This window comes from Bufo bufo, chromosome 7 (genome assembly GCF_905171765.1).
Source record: "Bufo bufo chromosome 7, aBufBuf1.1, whole genome shotgun sequence".
NCBI classification, from domain to species: domain Eukaryota; kingdom Metazoa; phylum Chordata; class Amphibia; order Anura; family Bufonidae; genus Bufo; species Bufo bufo.
In genome coordinates, this window is record NC_053395.1 from 141,583,444 (window position 1) to 141,607,731 (window position 24,288).

The 24,288-nt window shown below is 42.2% G+C and overlaps 1 protein-coding gene across 15 annotated transcripts in view; it reads right to left on the minus strand.

The window, feature by feature from the left end:
• Positions 1-6,012: 6,012 nt before the first annotated feature.
• ABI2 (abl interactor 2) overlaps positions 6,013-24,288 on the minus strand; it is a 110,254-nt gene continuing 91,978 nt past the window's right edge. For all 15 annotated transcript variants that reach the window (XM_040439855.1, XM_040439847.1, XM_040439854.1 and 12 more), the window contains 3 exons: positions 10,869-10,955; positions 8,846-9,010; positions 6,013-6,553 (listed from right to left, as the gene is read on the minus strand). In XM_040439855.1, coding sequence (XP_040295789.1) covers positions 6,378-6,553; positions 8,846-9,010; positions 10,869-10,955 — 428 coding nt within the window. In that variant the 3' untranslated portion in view covers positions 6,013-6,377. The remainder of the gene's footprint in view (positions 6,554-8,845; positions 9,011-10,868; positions 10,956-24,288) is intronic.

A 24,288-nucleotide genomic window follows, 5' to 3' on the forward strand; every position in this document is an offset into this window, starting at 1 on the left:
AGCTGCATTACTGAGAAAAATGAAGTTATGGTAATAAACCTCTGGGAGCGTTGCTATTGCACCTAGATGCTCTGCTCACTCTGAATGCACATTGACAGGAACGAGGTCTATTAACGTATTCATTGCCTGGCCCTGTCAAAGGGCGCAGAGAGCTGAGCCTCTAGGTGTAACAGCAACGCCCCCGTTGCTCCTAGAGGCTCATTTGAATATATTAAAACATCATTTTTCTCAGCAATGCGGGCACATATGAACATGGGACCAACACAGATGCCTTCAGCTGCCAAGTGTACATGTAACAGGTCAGCCAGTGTCATAGGTACAAAACTGCTGACAGATGCCCTTTAACATTTTGGTCAACAACTTTCCTCCTGTCATTACATACTTCATATTCTGATCTATCATTGGTATAAACTGGATCGGCTTCCATCCTCATGCACATGGCCATATTTACACTCTGTACAAGTTCAGAAGTTCAGAGCACTGTAATATAGTTCCCATAGAGGTTTATGGACCCATGGTGTACCCCCGTATGCCTCTAATTGCAAGCAGGGCTTTCCTTTCAGAAGGTGCTTCATCATGCAGATTTCACATTCAAGTCTGATATTGGGTCAGTGGTGGTTCAGGACTGGAACAGACCATTAGCTAAGAGACTACTGTTCTATATTGCAGCAGATATACTGAGTAAGACCAAGTAAATCCTGTTGAATATCATGCAGATCCTACCTGAGCAGAGTGGCCAGAAATAACACACGGAATAAGTATTCTGTGGTAGGATGCATGGAACTACTGCTGTATATAATATAGTGCTACCACAATCTAGCTTTAGTACAATCCATAAGTAAAATTTGGTGCCAATTCTGCTCCAACAATCCGCAGCAGCTCTAAACTTGCCCCCCATTGTTTTCAGTGGGAGGCCACCCTGCACTTCATAGCCACGACCGTGCCAAAAAAGGACGGGCCCTTACTTGGAGCAGTGTCCGGACAGGTGTAGCTCAAGTCGTGGGCTAAACCCCAAGCAGGTTCACGGCATTGACAATCTACAGAGGGGTTTCTGCCACAGAATACACTGCAGATTTTTGCCTTTTCAAAATCGGTGTGAACGGGGCCCAACATGTATTTATTGCTTAGCCCTCATTGTATGACTACTGTGCCATCAAGTCTACTGATATGTCATATTTAGCTATATACTGTAAATCACTGTGCCCTAGGCTCATAAAACAGACATTGCGTGTGCCATGTGATGGAGAAGAGTAATGGAGCATCATTTTTTTTTGTTTCTAAATGAAAATGTATGATTTGGGGTACGTCCAAATGGGATGGATAAACTGTGGATTTGAGTGTGTCAAGTCCACACTCACTTTACCGTACCAGCACTGGATGAAATTTTAAGAAATCTTTTTATATTTAAAATCAAATCAATTTATTCTGCGTGACCCCACTGCGGATTTCACTCTCTGCACCACATAAGGTGAAATCTGTAACAAATGTTTCCCTTTCAATCATACAAGCGCAATATGGCTCTGTACTGACACAGTATATTTAGTGCCAAGAACAGGATTAGATCCATCCCAAAACATTTCAGTAAGGTCTCCCTGCTGTCTGGACTGGATTATAGCCTTGACACTAACTATAGGGTTCCAGTACACGGCAGTATTATGGCCATTTGAATGCAGCTTTGTGCTCTGTTCACACTGCTCATTAGAAAGCAATGAGATCTGTCAGATGCTTTGGCTAAGAACTCACCCTTCGTTATTTCTCTTTATATTCCGGCATGTTTAATTCACTATAAGATTAGTTATGAAGGCACCTACAGACTCCTATAGGAAATAACCAAGAAACATTGGCCTCAAGAGAAGAGCTTTAGGCACAGTGGAGAGGTGACCAGACCTACCAGACCGAGGAAATAGGTTTCCTCTTGAAATTACAGGTGAAAATGGCATTTTACTGCTTAAAAAGATACAATTAAGAAATATAAAAGGCAATGACATGGCGCCAGATTTATCATACATTTCTCCCAGTTTTCTGGTGCGAAAATGTTTGCACAAGTGGCATTTCTCCACCTTTGTGGGGGTGGGGCCAGATGCCCACCACAATTATCTTGTTTTACACCAGTTTTCTAGCCTAGAAGAAGCCAGGAGCTGCCGTAGATTTAAGTTCAGACGCACAGAGTGCTGAAGGCTGGGCCTAACTTATGATGAGATGTAGGCCTTGCTATAAATTAGGGGTTATGATAGACCGGTGGTGTACGCCGGTCTATGTGTTTGTACATGATAATGGTTTTGTGCACCATGTACTGTTATAGTATGGTTTCTACCCTGTGGCTGTTATCTGTAGGAGTAAAATAAAAGGTCATAAATGATGCATAATATGAAAACAAAAAGACATTTCCAAACCAGTAAACTGGGTGCAGTAAAGGTAGATTTAGGTAAAAAAAAAAATAATAATAATTCCACACAATTTCTTAACATTCCATTATAGTGGTTAGAGCTCCACGTTACCTGCATGAACAAGAAGTTTCTGGCAGCCTGCAGCTGCCACTAGAGGGAGCTTACCGCATACTGTTATACAGTGACCTCAATAATACAGTATGCTGCTAAGCTCCCTCTAGTGGTAGCTGCAGGCATCAAATGTTATCTTTTGAAGACAACCTGTCATGACTTTTAAAGGGAATCTGTCACCAGTTTTATGCTGCTATAAGCTGCCCACCATAAAACTGGTGACAAATAATGAAAAATAATTCCTTGACCAAATTCCATCCAGCTCCCAGATTATTCAGCCTTTTGTGTGATTTGCCAGGGGGGCAGCAACCACATCCCTTCTCTCCTGATGGAGTCTTCTGGATTGCTCTGACGCTGTCCAATCATAACAGGAAGAGTTAGGAGGATGTGGAAGACCCCACCTCGAGAGATGCCTCGTCCAGTATCGCTTAGAGTCAGATGAAGTCTGAACACTTTGAAGGGCGGCCAAAATAGGGTCAGGGAATAGTTTTTTATTTTTAAAAGTCAGGTCCTCTTTAGAGCTATGTCACTGCTGGATATTGGATGCTCTGCAACGGAAAAGTGGAGCTTTGATTGTAGTCAAGTACATATACATAGAAGTACTACACAAGAGATAAGATCTTGTCCAAAATACTTCCCCATGGCTATACTATGTACCATACCTAGTTTATACTAACAAGATAAACTTATGGTTAGCAGCGACATTCAGTCCACTTATTTTATTTCCATTGCTATATATACACTATATTGATTTATTAAATATTAGGTTCGTATGGCTATGGAAAGGCTACGTTGTGGTGATTGTCATGTGCTTTCCTATAGGTGAAAGACTGCAAGCGATTTGCGATCATTGCAAGAATCTCATCCATGTTAGACTACTTGCTACTGTCACCTATAGACAAACACGGAGGCGGTGGGACTATAAAGGTAACCTACAATTTTACAACGTCCAACTGTCCCTGTGTTACCCCTATCCTAAAATGCTACTTGAATAACCCCTTATGTCAAGAGTTGGCTATAGATTAAGCCACAGGACAACAAATCAAATTTTGCAAATAAAGAAAGCTCTATAATATTAGGCTGCACAGAAGCAACGCGTCACATCTTACGATTAAAGGATATGTACACCTTTGGGGGCAATTTTTTTTTAATTATTGCATTATACTTATTTTTTCAGGTCTTTATTTAAAATATTCTGTACATAGCTGAGATGATCTAGTAGCTGATGGCTCCTCATCTCTGCTCTCTGACATTACAAACACTCATTATAGTTCAGATTATATCTTACTGATACGAATGTGGCTTAAATAAGTGTTTATGACCTCTTAGTAATTTCTAGATAAGGGTTATTAGACACAAAGTGAAAGTACCAGTCACACAGCTAGAACAACAGTTAACCCTTTGTGACAGAACAGCTCAATATTTTTAAGAAAGGCCAATTGAAAATATTATTTTTAACCAAAAAATGAGTAAAATAAACAAAAATTGCCTCGGACGGTGTAGATAGCCTTTAAGGCTTCATGCACATGACCATATTCTTCATCCGTGTGCTATCCACATTTTTTGCGGATATAGAACATGTCCTATTCTGATCCATATTGCAGACAAGAATAGCCCTTCCTATTGATGGGACACAGAATGCACATGGAAGGTGCGGATCTGTTGTTTGCAGATGGAAATACAGACACTACTATGTGCATGAGGCCTAAATGTGACCAGTAGCAAATTGGAAATAAATTCTAGGAGAGGAACAAAACCTTGATGGAAAATTCATGTGAGGTGAGGTGTTATTTAATATAGCACAGAGAATTGCTCTGACCAACAGAAAAGACACATTTTTCAATCCCAAGGAAGTGAATGGAGCGGTTGGACGCCCAGCAAGCCAATATTTATCACCTAGCCGGTGATTATTTTTTGAGGGATAACCCCCTTTAAGTTAAGGCAAATCTGCTCATGAGTTTAGCAGTCTATGTTATGTAAGTATTATGTTATAAGACAGCATAATTGCCATTCTACCTGCGCATGGAAAATGTCACCTCCAATCACATGCAAATCGGCAAACCTTGCTCTAGCAGTAGAATAACACTGGAGGCCACATGAAGTAGTACATTATTCTTGCTAATATCCCATATGCATGTAATTATGTACAGCTATATCAGCAGTGGTTTCTCATAGATCTGCTTGTGCTGTTAGGACTCTCCCTGTCACATATTACATAGACAGGCTCAAATTCTGAAGACGAGTTTACACTCCCCAATTGTCAAACAGATTATAGGGGACGAACGTTCCTACAAATGCTCATTCCCGCTAATCAGCACATCAAAAGAAGCTGCAGATCAGCCAAAGAACGAGCGAAACACATGAAAATACAGCGCTTCACCTCCACTAAGGAGCAGGCAATTGTCAGGAAGGAATGCTTATTTCCAGACAATTGTGTGCTCGATCGCTGCAGGGCATAATATACAGCGCATGCTCCTCTCGAGCGCCTAAAATCTCCTGCCCAGTGTCCCCAGCACAAGCCAGCTAATCTGGAAGATGCAGGTCTGTTCTGGCTAGAAATACTGCACAGGTAATGAAATTACACAGACATGATCACCTAGAAAGCCATTCTGAAGAAGTATAGTCAACAAGCAGTTTCCTATTTCCTGGGAAGGATGATTCATTAATACTTGACAAGAAGTTTAGGCTTCCACAGCCACCAGCAATGAATTTAGTCCAAAGAAGGATAAAGACAAATTATTCCTGAGATTACTGCTAGACCGCTCACAACTGGCAAGATGTAGATAAACCACTAGCAAGTACCGCTAGGTCTTTTTTTTTTCGCAAATCTTTACCATTGTCTCTACAGTAGCGGGAGCGCTGCAACAAATGGCCAGAGGCACAATGAAAGCAGGTGAACCTATAAGGTCGTGACCTTCATAACGTATATTCGGGTTCCCACATCATACAGTAAAATAGTTGTTACCCGAATCTGTAATCCTGCAAGAATGGAAGCATAAACCTCTGGGGAGATAAACTGTCTGGAATGCTTATCTGATTAAAATACTAAGGGACAGGTCATAGCTTCTGTTTCGGCAATAATTTTAGTCTGTACATTCATTTTATGTGAGCTGCATGTCTTCCAGAAGACATTCTACAATTTAGGCTTCATCCACACATTGCAGTTTTAGACAAAATCTTTCCATTACATGCCCGCTGTGTTAAAAGTAGGAACCATAATGAATGGCCATCACTGTGCGTCTTTGGGGTACTCAATCTAGATGAAATAGCTGCCAGTTTAAAGATCTAGGTCTCCAAAGCAAACTCAGTCTACACTATAACAGAACGGTGTTCTTTTTTTTCTATGAAAACTCAGAGGAAGAGATCTGGACCCTTGTCTTGGGCTCCTGTTGTAAAAAGTTCTTTGGTGTGCTCAAGGTAAACCCGACTGATCCAATCATCCACCCCTAACAGCGGAAGGTGGTTAGCGCCTTTATACAACCCTACACATATTTAGAATTAATACACTACATAATTGACACTGGCAGAAATCAAATCTTTACTCTAGATACATATACATGAGCACAATATTGTGTGGAATAAGGGTGAAGTTGAGCTCATAAATGTCATAGACCCATTCATTTCTTTTAAGATATTGAGTCCAACAAAATAAAGTCAGTTAACCAGAACTGCTCTGGAGCAGCAGGAAGATCACATTTGATCGAACAACTTGTATCACTATTTCTTTCAATGGTCAGAAACAAAAAGCAAAAAAAAAAATAATAAGTGGCTCAAATGACAACGATGCTCTTCAGTTTATTAGGTGCCCCCCTACCCGGGGGGCTCATGGAAGTCAAGGAAGCCTCAATGGTTCTGTTCAGGGACATGTTTGTTGGGTTATCATTCAGAATAGTGCATGATTGACTCGACGTAGTTGCCTGGGAAAAGCCCTGTCACCCCATTCATGACTCCCTCGTACCACCCATCGTCGTTCTTCTTAATGACATAGATGATGGCGCCTTCCTGAAATGATAGCTCGTCTTCTTTGTCTTTTGAATAATCATAAATTGCCACAACTAGGAAAGAAAGAAAAAAAGAAATATTTTATCACTAAATCATCCTAAGGCCTCATGCACACGACCATGCCATTTTTGCGGTCCGCAAAAAAACGGAAGCCGTCCGTGTTGCCTTCCGCAACTTGCGGAACGGGCGCTGGCAATAAAAAATGCCTATTCTTGTCCGCAAAGCAAGGACAAGAATAGGACATATTTTTTTTTTTGCGGGGCCACGGAACGGAGCCACGCATGCAGACAGCACAAGGAGTGCTGTCTGCATCCAAAACAGCGGCTCGGATGCGGACCCAAACAACGGTCGTGTGCATGAGGCCTAAATGAGATGAATGTACTTATGGAGCAATAAAGATATGGTAAGCGGTCTGAAAGGGTCCCTACGCACATGAAGTTTCACAAAAAAAAATAAAACACCACCAGAATAAGGGGGATTAGACACCTGCGTTTTTTGCATACAGTCTGTTTGCCCACTACTAGAGCTTTCTTCATGGCATTTTTCCCCTATAGAGGAGCTGGCAAAATGCCTGACAAATCGTCAAGAGCTACAACATGCTGGGCTATAGGAACAAAGACACAAATGAACAAAAACACAAGTGTTTCATTTTGTCCATAAACCGGCACTTTTACAGCAAAAACGCACCAAAAAATGTAGGTGCAAGAACCACCTCTAAAAGTGCAGAAAAACACTGGGGTAAATTTATCCAAACTAGTATAAAGTAGAACTGTCTTTGTTGCCATTATCAACCAATCAGATTTCACCTTCCATTTTTCTGAGTTCCTGTGGATAATCAAAGTTGGAATTAAGCCAGTTCTGCTTTACACCAGTTTTGATAAGTCTCCTCTTGGGTCATGTCGTTGAAATACCACATATTTAAGGTGCAGATTTCACACCAAAAACCCATCTCATTTTACAGTTCAATACATGAGAAAGGGACCTTCAAAATCAAACAATTTTGCCAAATCTGTGACAAAATCCACATCTAAAGCATGCAGATTTTATTGTAGATTCTTGGCACCACATCTGGACTTCCCATCAGAAAGCTGCTGTTTTTATTATGTGAGTTACAGACTTTTTGATCCTAGAGATGACCTTTCATCAGAGACAGGCAATATCAGAATGATGTTCTCAGGACCAACTGCAATGTGTGAGATAAGCTGCTCTACACTCATGGACACAACCCACAGATCCAAATATCAGTTCACTTTGTTATCAAATTCATCTTTAAAGGGGTTATCCGGGAATTTATACTGATGACCTATCCTCTAGGATGGGTCTTCAATACCAGATAGGCATGGGTTTGACCGATCAGCTGTTAGAGGAAGCCAGCACTCTGTGAGCGACACAGCCGCTTCCTAGGCCATGTGACATCACCGTAGTTGCATTGAAGTGAATGGGGCTAAGCTGCAATACCAAGCACAGCCACTATACTATGCACGGCGCTGCCAGAAGCTGGCTGTGCTCACCAGACCTCCGGGAGCGTGGCAGCTCCCTGAAACAGCTAATCCGAGCTGGAAAATGTCCACTTGTGGAGGTGAAAGACAGGTCCAAATAAGACAGTCAATCAAGGGTGATCGCATCCACAAGTGTCTATGTGTATTAACTATTTGGAATTGTCTTGCACCTTTGGACTCTGTTCAAATGGGGATTTTTTCCTATATAGATTTTATGCTTTTGCCCTCTGGGATATTGAAAGAAGGATTTAATAAAGAGGTGACAATTTTTGGATGCGTCCAGAGACACTTTCTGTGAATTATATGGACATAAGTTTGGGAACTTTATGAACTACGACGCATCAAGGTAATCCACCGGCTGTTGGTGGTTTGATTTATTTGTGAATACAATTACACCCACCACATTGGCCCACATCCTGGTACAGGCTGAGGATACTGTAGGTCAAAAATAGCTAATTCACAGAGAACCCCTTTGAGGCCAAAATTACCTCTAATGTTACATGGGAATTTCCACCAGAAGAAATGATGGCATATTGTTAGGTTATACATCACAACAGAAATACAGCAGCAGAAAAGCAATAAAATACACTGACATAGCTACAAGTCTGCTCCAATATCCTACAATAAAATGCTTACTATGCTTGTGATAACATTAAGTATAGTCTCAGTCCCATCAAATTTCCTCAGTGTCAGTGTTTTCTTCACAACGCTCACAAGACCTGAAACGGCAACACTATGATAACTGGTAGAGGTAAGCGATCGGAGATGGTGATTACACTTGACTTTATCACAAGCAATGTAAAGTTGGGATACTTTTTATGTATCATTTCTATTCTGTTCACAGACCCTTCTCTAAGTAGGTCCTTGGTGCCCAAGGTGGATCTTCTTCAGCATATGGATCACTGTACTCTACCACCGCAGCTTCCTCCTCTTCGTAGTCTTCTGGAGGCGGAGGCGGTGGCGGAGATTCATCAAATACAGGCTCTTCTGGAGGAGGTGGAGTCTCAGTAACTAATTAAAAATAAATGTGAGATCAAATGATGCAAAAATAAAGTATAAAAATTACCTCCCAGTTATTGGCCCTTCTGCAGGTGCCATACTTGCTGCACACACAACAGTTTGCTTTTCTTCTAGAGTGCTACATTTTTACTTTCTAATACATATATTGCTATGGTTAACCCCTTGACGACCAGGCCTTTAAGGACATAAAAGAAGTGATTTGCTTTTGAGCAATTCGGCAGTCCTAAATTTTCTAATTTCAGGTTTACATGCTTATATGAGGAGATTTTTGTTTTTCGTACTAGATTTTTGTACCATTCCTGTGTAATTTGTTAATTATTTTGCCATAAATGCATGATGATGTGAGTTCAGTACAAGAGATCCACGATCTGGAAAGGAAATGACCATCATAAAAAACAGTCAGTTCAGGGAAGCACAGTCGGCCCGGAAGATCCAGCAGAGACACGTTTTTTCCAGGCCAATCACGCTCATGTGGAAAAACGCTAAGGTCCTTCAATAGATTGTGTCACAGGGATTCCCTGTAACATGATCAAAGTGGGACTCCTCTGACTTTTTCCTTTTTTTTGTCTGAATTGTGGCATACAAGGGCCTGTAGACACACCGTTTTATACTGGATGTCCTATCTCAACATGATGTCTATACACATCACTCCTATTGGCAAATCTTCTGTATTGTTTTAGGGCCTATTTTAATTTTTTCTTTTAATAATGAGATTAAAAGTTATATATATTTTTTTTTAAGACCCTGACAGTCATAAGAGGAGTTACACAGCAGATTTCTCTGATCTCCATGTTGTCTTACACGTTATTGGAGCGCCATAACAGTAAGTCCTCTGAGGACTCTTGCCTATGCCGTATATTACACTAGACGTCATACAGGGGTGTAAATCCTATTTAGAAGTTTAAATTAAAGGGGCTGTCTCACTTCAGCAAATGTTATTTATCATGTAGAGAAAGTTAATACAAGTCACTTACTAATGTATTATTATTATCCGTATTGCTTCCTTTGCTGGCTAGACTCATTTTTCCATCACATTATACATGTCTCGTTTGCATGGTTAAGACCACCCTTCAATTCAGGATTGGTGGCAGTGTTTGCACAAAATAGGAAAAAGTGCCGTCCTATGGGCATTCCTATGGTCCCGGCCATCAGAGAAGCCAGTGCTTTTTTTCTTTAGTGTGCAAGCATGGCCACTAATGCTGGATTGCAGGGTGGTCGTAACCATGGAAACAAGCAGTGTATAATGTGATGGAAGAATACAATATGAATAATAATATGGATAATAACAATATATTAGTGCGCCTTGCCTTGTATTAACTTTCTCTACATGATAAATGTCACTTGCTGAAGTGAGACAGCCCCTTTAAATTACAATTTTATTCTCAGAGAGTTTTATCAGTAGGCATCTTTAAAAGGGTTCTGCAGTTTGTTTAAACTGATGATCTATCCTCTGAAAAGATCATCAGCATCTGATCGGTGGGGGTCCGACACCCCACCGTCACGACTAGTATCAACTGGCCTGGGCGCGGCTAAGCTCCATTCAAGTGAACAGAGCTTAGCCGCACCCAGGCCGGTTGATACTAGTCGTGACGTCACTGGGCCGGCGGTAAACAGCGAGAAGGCCGCGCCGCTACTGGAGCGTCGCTGCCTTCTCAAACAGCTGATCGGCGGGGGTCCCGGGAGTCGGACCCCCGCCGATCAGATGCTGATGATCTATCCAAAGGACAAACTGCAGAACCCCTTTAAGGATTATTCCAGGAATTTACTATTGATTGCTTATTCTTAAGTTAAAAGTCTCAGAAAACCCTGTTAAATTATTGGAAATAGACATCCCGTCATGGAAACTTACTGTTTTCTTGAACTCTCGCCACAAATCCCATCAGAGGTAACTGTGGAGTTACCTGTAGTATAGACGGGGGTGGAGGAGCATGTGACACTGCGAAAAAAGGAGAAGCTATTAGTGGACACCATTCAATCTACATTTATATATATATATATATATATAGATATAGACTAGCAGAAGGAGCCAGCTTCGCACAGGTTCATTTCATCTATTTCATTTAATGTTTGTGTGTGTCGTTAAAAGATAGTGTCCACTATAACAGTGACATCTACAGTACCCCGCCCCTTCAACAGTAACCTCCACAGCGCCCTCCCCATTAACAGTGATTTCCACAGCGGCGCCCCTTTATTAGGGACATCCACAGTACCCCATTTCCTTAAAAAGGACCTTTAATTGTCTTGTATTAATTGAAATAAATACCTTTACTTGGAGGGTACCCCATGCTGATGCTGCCACACAGCACTGTGCTGTCTGAGCATGAGCTGCAGGGAACAAAAGTCACCCTCCCTCCCACCTGAGCTGAGAGAAGTTGATTTTCACGTTCATTTTTTCAATCCCCATCTGCTGCGGAGTGGGAGGGGGCGTGGCTTAGCAGGACCTGGGGGCGGGGTTTTAAGTCCATCTTTTGAGAGTGGCCTGAATGGCCACCCTACCTGCCCCTGAACTGTAACCTTCACAGCACTCTGCTCCCTTAACAGTGTCATCCACAGCGCCCTGCCCCTTTAAAGCTGACCTACAGCAGTGAAGAAAAATGGCTGGGTTGTTATGGAAACCTGGTGTAAAACTGTGTGTATGTGGAGAGACTAAGGGCCTGCGAGCTTCTATTGGCTGATAAGGGCCATGTGACCAGGCTTCGATTGGCTAATACGGTTTCCGAAATATTCCCAAAAAATGCATGTGCTAGAGAGCCGAGACCCTGTCTAAAACCTTCCCGTACACCTGATGTATCTGTGTGCCAAATTTTGTGATTGTAAATGCGACGGTGCGGATTCCTTTAGCGGACATACATACACACACTCAGCTTTATATATTAGATAATGCAGCTATTAATTTAGTCAGATGGGGTCAGTAAAGGGGGTCATCCAAGATTGTAAAAAATGTGACAATGCTGCAATACCAGACAAAGCCCATAACAAAAGTGCGTCTGTTTCTTTAACAGAAGTAGTTTTTTTGTAATCCTTCAACAAATAGCATTTATTATGTAGATAAAGTGAATACAAGGCATTTACTAATGTATTCTGATTGTCCATATTGCTTCCTTTACTGGTTGATTAAATTTTCCATCACATTATACACTGCTTGTTTCCATGGTTACGACCACCCTGCAATCCAGCAGTGGTGTCCGTGCTTGCACACTATAGAAAAAAGCAGAATTGCGGTCCCATGGTCCTGACCACCAGAGAGGCCTGCACTTTTTCTTATCGTATTCAAGCACGGCCACCACTGCTGGACTGCAGGGTGGTCATAACCATGGAAATGAGCAGTGTATAATGTGATGGAAAAATGAATCCAGCCAGCAAAGGAAGCAATATGTATAATCACAATACATTAATAAGTGCCTTGCATTAACTTTCTCTACATGATAAATGCCACTTTTTGAAGTGACACAGCCCCTTTAAGTAGTTTAACATAGCGTATGCTATTTTACTAAACAGGAATTGCAGCATGCTATTATATTCTACAAACAATAAAGTACATTACTTGTACATATTTTTTTTTGGGGGGGGGGGGAGCAGATGAGGCTCTTTCCCATTAGAGATACCATATTAGAACAAAAACATAAACATGTTATAATAGAGTCGAGGTAAGTACAAATTATTCTGACTGCAAAGATCAAAGTTGATAGCGCAGGCAACAGAAAATGTACTAATAAAATGTAGTGACTGGGAAGACAATGATGCTCTGCTATACTGTCCTGGAGACTGGCGAATGGGTACTTTAGTGAGCATAGGCCAGAAAAGCTGCGCTGTGTTCTGAAGAGTTTAAGTCCATTCACACATTCAGGATTTGACGCTTATTTTGCATCAAATCTGATGACAATCCACATTAAACTAACGTGCAGTGACAAGTTCAATCCAGTATGAAGATGATGGCGTTCTCTGCTTCCAGAGTCAGAGCTTTGTTAACAGTAATTCAACGAAATCTTGTGACTTCGGGCGAGACAAAGCTTTTGAATGCATTGACTTCGGATCTATGATCCGAAGGTTCATTCGCTGAAGCCTAATGGTGATACAAAGAAAAAAAGAAAAAATTCTAACAAAAAAGCTTTAGAAATGTGGCATCACTGTGAGAGTACAGACCCATAGAATGAAGGTGACAAATCAGTTTTATTTCATAGGGGACGCCATAAAAATCAAAAACTGTAGTGGAATTGGATTTTTTTTTTTTCACAATTGTACCCCATTCTAGCTTCCCACTATATTGTATGCAATATATGATGGTGCCATTAGAAAGTGCAACTGGCCCTGCAAAAAAATAATATGTGAACGGAAAATTAAAAAGTTATGGCTCAGAGAAGGCTGGGAATAAAAAAATGAAAACACAAAAACAAAATCACCCGGGCATTAAGACGTTGAATCAGCATTCTGTAGAGTTTTGATTGGTTACACAAAAGAGATAGAAATGGTCCAGATTATTAAAGGATAATATATTATTTTTTTTTGCTCAAGTGTAGGGCAAGTGATAGGTAACAATTTTGCAATAGACTTTATTTAGCCAAAACGTTTATTTTTGGTAGAAAACTGGGGCTAAAATGGCCCTTAGCAGCACTCTTCAAGGAGCGTTGCTAAGGGCCATCCGTCCATTAGAAAAGACTGGCTGTGCAGATGCTGTGCTTCTGCCTCCTGTGCTTCCCTGGAAGACAGAAGGCTGGGCACAGGAGTCTTAGGAGTTAAAATTACATTTATATTCCCCCTTTCTATGCAATCTAACGCTTCGTTACATTCACTGACCTGTGATCCCTGCGATAATAATTCATGTAGCAGCCGCCGGAAGTAGAAGCACTGTGCGCAGTGAGCCGGCTGCTACATGAATTATTATCGCAGGTCTGTGAATGTAACTGAATTCCCTTTCAACACAGAGAGCATGTGCTAGATGAACGCTGCCTTCATGGCTGACAATTTTGGTTGGACTGGCAACTATCCCCCAAAACCAGTTGAATTTCAACATGCCCAATCCTTTTGTTCTCTGGGGACAGTGACCAGCAGAGTTGTCTGCAAGTGGCTTATTTCCTCTCATCATTCAGTACACATGAACACTCGGCCAAGTGAAGAGTTCGTGTGCTTGCATACATAGGCTCGTATTAAATAGTTGACTTTGTACCATTATGTGATAATCACCTAGACAGGTGTGCCTTAAAGGGGTTGTGCACTAATATCCAGACCTCACAGAATGGCGGGACACACGATGGTGACCATACTTACCTGATCCCGGCTCTGCTACTTGTCTTGGGTCCCTACATGTAAACTTCCTGTCTTCCGTCAGGAAATTTACATAGAGGGACCCAAGGCAAGCAGCGGAGGCTGGGGATCAGGTAAGTATGATCACTAACACAGGCCAGCCAGTCAGGTGTCTGGAAATTAGTGCATAAGCCCTTTAAAGGAGTTGCCCAGGATTATTCCTTTTTTTATTCTCTATATTGCCCCCACCAGCCAGTGGTACCTGTGAAGAATTCCATCCTTACCTACTCCCGGCTGCTCTGTTCTGGCTCTCTTCATTGGACTTCTAGTCCCCGTCTGTCAACTTCTAAATGGACAAGGTCAAGGACTGGCCACAACTTTGATGTGTCCCCAAGCAGCATGTCACCGCTGAGGCCAGTCATTGACCCCGTCTGTGTGGAAGTTAACAAAGGAGGACCAGAAGTCTGCTGGAAAAAAACAGAGCCAGAACAGAGTCGCAGGGAGAAGGTACGGCTGGCTGGAAGGGGAATTTAAAAAAACATCCTGGACAACCCATTTAAAGAAAACCATGGTAAGCTAAAGTACAGTATGTGGTAGGATAGGTCATCAGTATCTGATTGGTGGGAGTCTGACACCCAGGACCCCCTGCCAATCAGCTGTTTGAGAAGGCAGCGGCGTGAGTGCCGCGGCCTTCTCACAGCTTTTCCTAGGCCAGTGACAACACGTTCATGTGTCACGTGTCCTAGGCGCAGCTTAGCCCAATTCAAGTGAATGGGGCCGAGTACGGTACCAAGCACAGCCTCTATAAAATGTACAGCACTGTACTTGGTAAGCTGCGAGAAGGCCTCGGCACTCACAGGAGCGCCAGTGCCTTCTCAAACAGCTGATTGATGGGGGTCCCGGGTGTAGGACCTCCTGCAATCAGATACTAATGACCTATCCAGAGGATATGTCATCAGTATAAAAATCTCGGAAAATCCTTCTCACATCTACATTTTACATGTAATACTGATTTAGACTACTAAAATCTACAGAATTATTGGTCCCCCCTCAACAAAATAGGCACAGATCTTCTAAAATATACACAATGATTTAAATGTTCTTCAAAAGAAATTGCTTATCATGTAAGTGTTGTTTTATTAGGAATACTGTATTCATTCAAAACTAAAGGGTTGTGCAAAAACTGACCTGTAAAGGAAAGCTTACCTACCTGCTGCCCAACACTGGCTCCCCATTCCTTCACTGTCCATGGCAGAAACCGGATCCCCTTGTCATGACGTAAGGGGAGACAGTCACTGCTGCGGCCAGTGATTGGCTGCGGTGATGTCAAACTGGGCGCTTACAGCAATGCATTTACCTTTGGCCAAAAATGGTACCGCAAAGTATCAGGAACCGCGATGGGGACCCCCGTCTCATGCACCTTTGCTAATCTATTCTTAGCTAAGTTTGAAGAAAAGTTTGTTTTTACGATTAATAATCCTTTTGTCCAAAATATTAGGTTATTCCTTAGATACATTGACGACGCGTTCATTATCTGGGCAGGTACGGAGACTAAATTTGGGGAATTTGTGGATTTCTTGAATACCTCTAATGACATGAATATGAGATTTACAAGCCAGATTCACCATAGTGAATTGAACTTTTTAGATGTCAATATAAGTGTAAAAGATTGTGAGATTTGCACCAATGTCTTTAGAAAACCTACCACCACAAATTCCTTTCTGCGGTATGGCAGTTTTCACCGGCCCTATGTCAGAAAGGGCAGTCCCCTATGGGCAGTTTCTGCGTCTGAGTAGAATAGTCTCAGATGATAATGAATTCAAGGAGCAATGTATGGATCTGAAACTCCCTATTCTGCAGAGGGATTTATTGATGCAGCCTATCAGAGAGTCACTAGACTCAAGCAGAGAGACTGTAGTAGAAAAAAGAAAAAAAATCTGACAGTATAATGTACGGGCTATATTCACATTTCTGTCCCACATTTAACATATAAGTTGAGAAAAAAAATAAAAGGAATGTGAAAGTGTAGTAAACACTGATTTTATTCCTCCAAGCAGAGTCCAGCAAAACGTGTTGGTTAAACCCTTCTCAATATCCAGCCTTCTTACTGTTTACCGCCGGCCCAGTGATGTCACGACTAGTATCAACTGGCCTGGGCGCGGCTAAGCTCTGTTCACTTGAATGGAGCTTAGCCCCGCCCAGGCCAGTTGATACTAGTCATGATGTCACTGGGCCTGCGGTAAACAGTGAGAAGGCCGCGGCGCTCCTTGAGTGCTGCTGCCTTCTCAAACAGCCGGGTGTCGGACCCCCACCGATCAGATGCTGATGATTTATCCAGAGGATAGATTATCAGTTTAAACAAACTGCAGAACCCCTTTAAAAGATGATGCACCCTCAGATGAGAAGCAGGCGCCAATAGCCGGTGGATGTCTGCTGTTTAACACACAGCAGACACCCAGTGACACAGTTCCTTAAACCCTCAGATGCCATGGTCACTGGCAATCAGGGCATCTAAGTAGTAACTTACCAGGAGTTGTGTGCTCCCACAACGAGATCCCTGGAGCTGTTTGGTTGCTATGGCGGCAGGACTAAGGCTACTTTCACACTAGCGTTCAGAGCGGGTCCGTCTGATGTCTGCTCAGACGGATCCGCTCCTATAATGCAGACGTTTGTATCCGTTCAGAACGGATCCGTCTGCATTATAGTTTGAAAAAAAAAACTAAGTCTGAAAGTAGCCTGAACGGATCCGTCCAGACTTTACAGTGAAAGTCAATGGGGGACGGATCCGTTTGAAGATTGAGCCATATGGTGTCATCTTCAAGCGGATCCGTCCCCATTGACTTCCATTGTAAGTCTGGACGGATCCGCTCGCCTCCGCACGGCCAGGCGGACACCCGAACGCTGCAAGCAGCGTTTAGGTGTCCGCTCACTGAGCGGAGGCTGAACGCTGGCAGACTGATGCATTCTCAGCGGATCCGCGTCCACTCAGAATGCATTAGGGCTGAACGGTTGCGTTCGGGGCAGCTTGTGAGCCCCTTCAAACGGAGCTCACGAGTGGACACCCAAACGCAGGTGTGAAAGTAGCCTAAGACTGTGATTTTCCGATAACTATTCCCAAGGGCGGACTGGGAATTTAAAGAGGCCCTGGGGAAACCTAAGATAGGCCCAATGCTGTAGACAGAGGATTAAATTGACAGAAGGTGGGGCAACACAAGTAGATGGGACCAGCAATACCATAGTGCAGTACAAAATATTGCCCCAGCAGAACCGAATACCACAGTACAGCACAAAATACTGCCGCCCCGCTGCAGTATTCAACTGTATCACAATGAGGACTACAATTGAATTCAGAAGTGCACCTCCTGCTCCTAGAAATAATTGCTACTGAGAACTTGAGATAATTACATATCCAGCTGGCGGACGGAAATTTCCCTGTAGGGTCTATGGCCAGTCCACCCCTAACTATTGCAATCTATGGTATAAGTGATCTAATAATTGCATGTTGAATTTCCCCTAAGGGGTACTAAAAATAAAAGGTAAAAAAAGCTTTTAAAGGAGTTCATCTGGGTTGTGGATCTATCCTGAGTGGATGCCACTTCCAGGATTACGTCTCATACCTTGTGCACATGATCCTAGCCTAGCGTTAGAGCCTGCAGTACATGTACGTGTCTCAATCTCTAACTAGCACTGTGGCTAGAGAATCAGACTAGCGCATGCACTTGTGGTCCCGGAAGTGGCTGCCGCACAGGATCACACTGCAACTCAGATAACCCCTTTAAAAAAAAAAATAATTGAAACCACCCCTTTTTCCCACTTTAAAAATAAACAATAAAAAAGAAAGATCATGCCCAAACTCTTAAAAATATAAGTATTTATCCCACATGGTGAATGACATAACGGAAAAAAAAAAAAAAAAAAAAATTACTGAATCACCATTTTTTGGTCATTTTGCCAAAAAAGAAATTGGAATAAGAAGTGATCAAAAATTCATACATACCCCAAAATGGTATCAATTAAAACTAAAGCTTGCCTTGCAAAAAATGACCTCTCACAAAGCTCCTGTAGACATCGATAGAAATACATAGAACTAAATTGTATTTGGCGATCTAAAGAAATTTAAAAAAAATTTAAGTTTTTTAAATTTGGTATCTCTGTATTTGTACTGACCTGCAAAATGAAGTTAATGGGGTTTTCCGAGATTTTATTACTGATAGGTTATCCTCTAAATACCCTGGACCCCAGCCAATCAGCTGTTCGTTATGCAGGAAACGGGACTGCTTTTACCACCAAACGAAGCGTGAACGAATTTCATAACATGAAATTCGCTCATCTTTAGTCGTCATTATTTAAATCTCAGAGAACCCTTTTAACATATCAGTTTTACATACAAACGAAACCCATAAAACAATCGCAAAATTGTCACTTTTTCCAATTCTACACCATTTGGAACTTTTTTACAGCTTCCCACTACATCATATAGAATATTAAAGGGGTTGTGCAGGCAGTATATAGTGATGACCTATCCTCAAGATAGGTCATCAATATCTAATCCGCGGGGGTCCAATCTATGGCACCCCCACGATCAGCTATGTGAAGAGGAGGCGGAGCTCTGTGCGAGTGCCGCTTCCTCTTTATTTCACTGCTTAAGTCAATGGAGCGAATATTTGTGCTTACCCTGCACTTCTGAGACGACGGGCAGTGTAATGAAGAGGAAGAAATGCTCACAAGGAGCACAGCCTCCTCTTCAAACAGCTGATTGGCAAGATCAGATATTGATGACCTATCCTGAGGTCAGTATACAGTACAGTACTATATAATGCCTGCATAACCCATTTATGTGGTACCATCAGAAAGTACAAACTTGTCCTGCAAAACAAAAGCTCTGATTTGGCTATGTGAATGGAAAAATGGAAAAAGTTATGGCTCCTGGAAGGCAGGGAGTACAAAAACGGGCCAAAAAAATTGCTGCGTCAGGAAAGGGTTAATTAACCACCTCCGGACCGCCTAACGCAGGATCGCGTTCCGGAGGTGGCAGCCCTGCGCAGAGTCACGCATATATGCGTCATCTCGCGATGGCCGAGATTTCCTGTGAACGCGCGCTCACAGGAACGGAAGGTAAGAGAGTTGATCTCCAGCCTGCCAGCGGCGATCGTTCGCTGGCAGGCTGGAGATGTGTTTTTTTTAACCCCTAACAGGTATATTAGACGCTGTTTTGATAACAGCGTCTAATATACCTGCTACCTGGTCCTCTGGTGGTCCCCTTTGTTTGGATCGACCACCAGAGGACACAGGTAGCTCAGTAAAGTAGCACCAAGCACCACTACACTACACTACACCCCCCCCCCCCCGTCACTTATTAACCCCTTATTAGCCCCTGATCACCCCTGATCACCCCATATAGACTCCCTGATCACCCCCCTGTCATTGATTACCCCCCTGTCATTGATCAACCCCCTGTAAAGCTCCATTCAGACGTCCGCATGATTTTTACGGATCCACTGATAGATGGATCGGATCCGCAAAACGCATCCGGACGTCTGAATGAAGCCTTACAGGGGCGTGATCAATGACTGTGGTGATCACCCCATATAGACTCCCTGATCACCCCCCTGTAAAGCTCCATTCAGATGTCCGCATGATTTTTACGGATGCACTGATAGATGGATCCGATCCGCAAAACGCATCCGGACGTCTGAATGAAGCCTTACAGGGGCATGATCAATGACTGTGGTGATCACCCCATATAGACTCCCTGATCACCCCCCTGTAAAGCTCCATTCAGATGTCCGCATGAGTTTTACGGATGCACTGATAGATGGATCCGATCCGCAAAACGCATCCGGACGTCTGAATGAAGCCTTACAGGGGCATGATCAATGACTGTGGTGATCACCCCATATAGACTCCCTGATCACCCCCCTGTAAAGCTCCATTCAGATGTCCGCATGATTTTTACGGATGCACTGATAGATGGATCCGATCCGCAAAACGCATCCGGACGTCTGAATGAAGCCTTACAGGGGCATGATCAATGACTGTGGTGATCACCCCATATAGACTCCCTGATCACCACCCCTGTCATTGATCACACCCCTGTCATTGATCACCCCCCCTGTCATTTATCACCCCTCTGTAAGGCTCCATTCAGACATTTTTTTGGCCCAAGTTAGCGGAATTTTTTTTTTTTTTTTCTTACAAAGTCTCATATTCCACTAACTTGTGTCAAAAAATTTAATCTCACATGAACTCACCATACCCCTCACGGAATCCAAATGCGTAAAATTTTTTAGACATTTATATTCCAGACTTCTTCTCACGCTTTAGGGCCCCTAGAATGCCAGGGCAGTATAAATACCCCACATGTGACCCCATTTCGGAAAGAAGACACCCCCAGGTATTCCGTGAGGGGCATATTGAGTCCATGAAAGATTGAAATTTTTGTCCCAAGTTAGCGGAACGGGAGACTTTGTGAGAAAAAAATTAAAAATATCAATTTCCGCTAACTTGTGCCAAAAAAAATAATTTCTATGAACTCGCCATGCCCCTCATTGAATACCTTGGGGTGTCTTATTTCCAAAATGGGGTCACATGTGGGGTATTTATACTGCCCTGGCATTCTAGGGGCCCCAAAGCGTGAGAAGAAGTCTGGTATCCAAATGTCTAAAAATGCCCTCCTAAAAGGAATTTGGGCCCCTTTGCGCATCTAGGCTGCAAAAAAGTGTCACACATCTGGTATCGCCGTACTCAGGAGAAGTTGGGGAATGTGTTTTGGGGTGTCATTTTACATATACCCATGCTGGGTGAGAGAAATATCTTGGTCAAATGCCAACTTTGTATAAAAAAATGGGAAAAGTTGTCTTTTGCCAAGATATTTCTCTCACCCAGCAAGGGTATATGTAAAATGACACCCCAAAACACATTCCCCAACTTCTCCCGAGTACGGAGATACCAGATGTGTGACACTTTTTTGCAGCCTAGGTGGGCAAAGGGGCCCATATTCCAAAGAGCACCTTTAGGATTTCACAGGTCATTTACCTACTTACCACACATTAGGGCCCCTGGAAAATGCCAGGGCAGTATAACTACCCCACAAGTGACCCCATTTTGGAAAGAAGACACCCCAAGGTATTCCGTGAGGGGCATGGCGAGTTCCTAGAATTTTTTATTTTTTGTCACAAGTTAGTGGAAAATGATGATTTATTTTTTTTTCATACAAAGTCTCATATTCCACTAACTTGTGACAAAAAATAAAAACTTCCATGAACTCACTATGCCCATCAGCGAATACCTTGGGGTCTCTTCTTTCCAAAATGGGGTCACTTGTGGGGTAGTTATACTGCCCTGGCATTCTAGGGGCCCAAATGTGTGGTAAGGAGTTTGAAATCAAATTCTGTAAAAAATGACCTGTGAAATCCGAAAGGTGCTCTTTGGAATATGGGCCCCTTTGCCCACCTAGGCTGCAAAAAAGTGTCACACATCTGGTATCGCCGTACTCAGGAGAAGTTGGGGAATGTGTTTTGGGGTGTCATTTTACATATACCCATGCTGGGTGAGAGAAATATCTTGGCAAAAGACAACTTTTCCCATTTTTTTTATACAAAGTTGGCATTTGACCAAGATATTTATCTCACCCAGCATGGGTATATGTAAAATGACACCCCTAAACACATTCCCCACCTTCTCCTGAGTACGGAGATACCAGATGTGTGACACTTTTTTGCAGCCTAGGTGGGCAAAGGGGCCCATATTCCAAAGAGCACCTTTCGGATTTCACAGGTCATTTTTTACAGAATTTGATTTCAAACTCCTTACCACACATTTGGGCCCCTAGAATGCCAGGGCAGTATAACTACCCCACAAGTGACCCCATTTTGGAAAGAAGAGACCCCAAGGTATTCGCTGATGGGCATAGTGAGTTCATGGAAGTTTTTATTTTTTGTCACAAGTTAGTGGAATATGAGACTTTGTATGAAAAAAAAATAAAAAAATAAAAATCATCATTTTCCACTAACTTGTGACAAAAAATAAAAAATTCTAGGAACTTGCCATGCCCCTCACGGAATACCTTGGGGTGTCTTCTTTCCAAAATGGGGTCACTTGTGGGGTAGTTATACTGCCCTGGCATTCTAGGGGCCCAAATGTGTGGTAAGGAGTTTGAAATCAAATTCTGTAAAAAATGACGAGTGAAATCCGAAAGGTGCTCTTTGGAATATGGGCCCCTTTGCCCACCTAGGCTGCAAAAAAGTGTCACACATCTGGTATCTCCGTACTCAGGAGAAGGTGGGGAATGTGTTTTGGGGTGTCTTTTTACATATACCCATGCTGGGTGAGAGAAATATCTTGGCAAAAGACAACTTTTCCCATTTTTTTATACAAAGTTGGCATTTGACCAAGATATTTATCTCACCCAGCATGGGTATATGTAAAAAGACACCCCAAAACACATTCCCCACCTTCTCCTGAGTACGGAGATACCAGATGTGTGACACTTTTTTGCAGCCTAGGTGGGCAAAGGGGCCCATATTCCAAAGAGCACCTTTCGGATTTCACAGGTCATTTTTTACAGAATTTGATTTCAAACTCCTTACCACACATTTGGGCCCCTAGAATGCCAGGGCAGTATAACTACCCCACAAGTGACCCCATTTTGGAAAGAAGAGACCCCAAGGTATTTCGTGATGGGCATAGTGAGTTCATAGAAGTTTTTATTTTTTGTCACAAGTTAGTGGAATATGAGACTTTGTAAGAAAAAAAAAAAAAAAAAAAATCATCATTTTCCGCTAACTTGTGACAAAAAATAAAAAGTTCTATGAACTCACTATGCCCATCAGCGAATACCTTAGGGTGTGTACTTTCCGAAATGGGGTCATTTGTGGGGTGTTTGTACTGTCTGGCCATTGTAGAACCTCAGGAAACATGACAGGTGCTCAGAAAGTCAGAGCTGCTTCAAAAAGCGGAAATTCACATTTTTGTACCATAGTTTGTAAACGCTATAACTTTTACCCAAACCATTTTTTTTTTTACCCAAACATTTTTTTTTTTATCAAAGACATGTAGAACTATAAATTTAGAGCAAAATTTCTATATGGATCTGGTTTTTTTTGCAAAATTTTACAACTGAAAGTGAAAAATGTCATTTTTTTGCAAAAAAATCGTTAAATTTCGATTAATAACAAAAAAAGTTAAAATGTCAGCAGCAATGAAATACCACCAAATGAAAGCTCTATTAGTGAGAAGAAAAGGAGGTAAAATTCATTTGGGTGGTAAGTTGTATGACCGAGCAATAAACGGTGAAAGTAGTGTAGGTCAGAAGTGTAAAAAGTGGCCTGGTCTTTCAGGGTGTTTAAGCACTGGGGGCTGAAGTGGTTAAACAAATACATTTTTTTTTTTTACAATGGAACCCTATGGTAACAGTGGTCACTGTGGGGCATCTGTCTGAGTCATGTGTTAAATGTGGGACAGAAACATGATGTGAACACAGCCTTACACCAATTAGAAAGTGGTTATATATATATATATATTTAAAAAAAATAAAAAATCTGTCAACAGTACCTTTAAAGAGGTTGTATTATGGCTAATTACTACATTCCTCTGTTAGATCACACAAACACAACATTCTTTAAATCTCATGTCTAGATATTGAAGTTACATACTGGTGTTTTCTTTTGATCCCTTCTCAGAGCGTCCTCCGTCATGGTGGTGGACACACAAGGTCACTAGCTCAGTTCCCACCACCTGGATCCTCTTTTACATGGGTGGTGTAGGGAGTCCTGCTATTGTGCAGGCCGGCCAACTGGCAAACTAGAAGCGGTAGTTTCTAATATTAGGCGGATGTTCTGAGAAGGAATTAAACAACAAAACACCAAGGGGTACGGAACCTAGATACAGGGGCATTTTTTGAAAAAGATTTTGATTGAAAAATGCCTTAGTTTTCAATATGAAAACCCACTGTCGGATTTCACATCCAGTATAAGAACCCTTTCCTTACTGTACAAAATGTTATGGGAACTACAAATGGATTTGTGTGA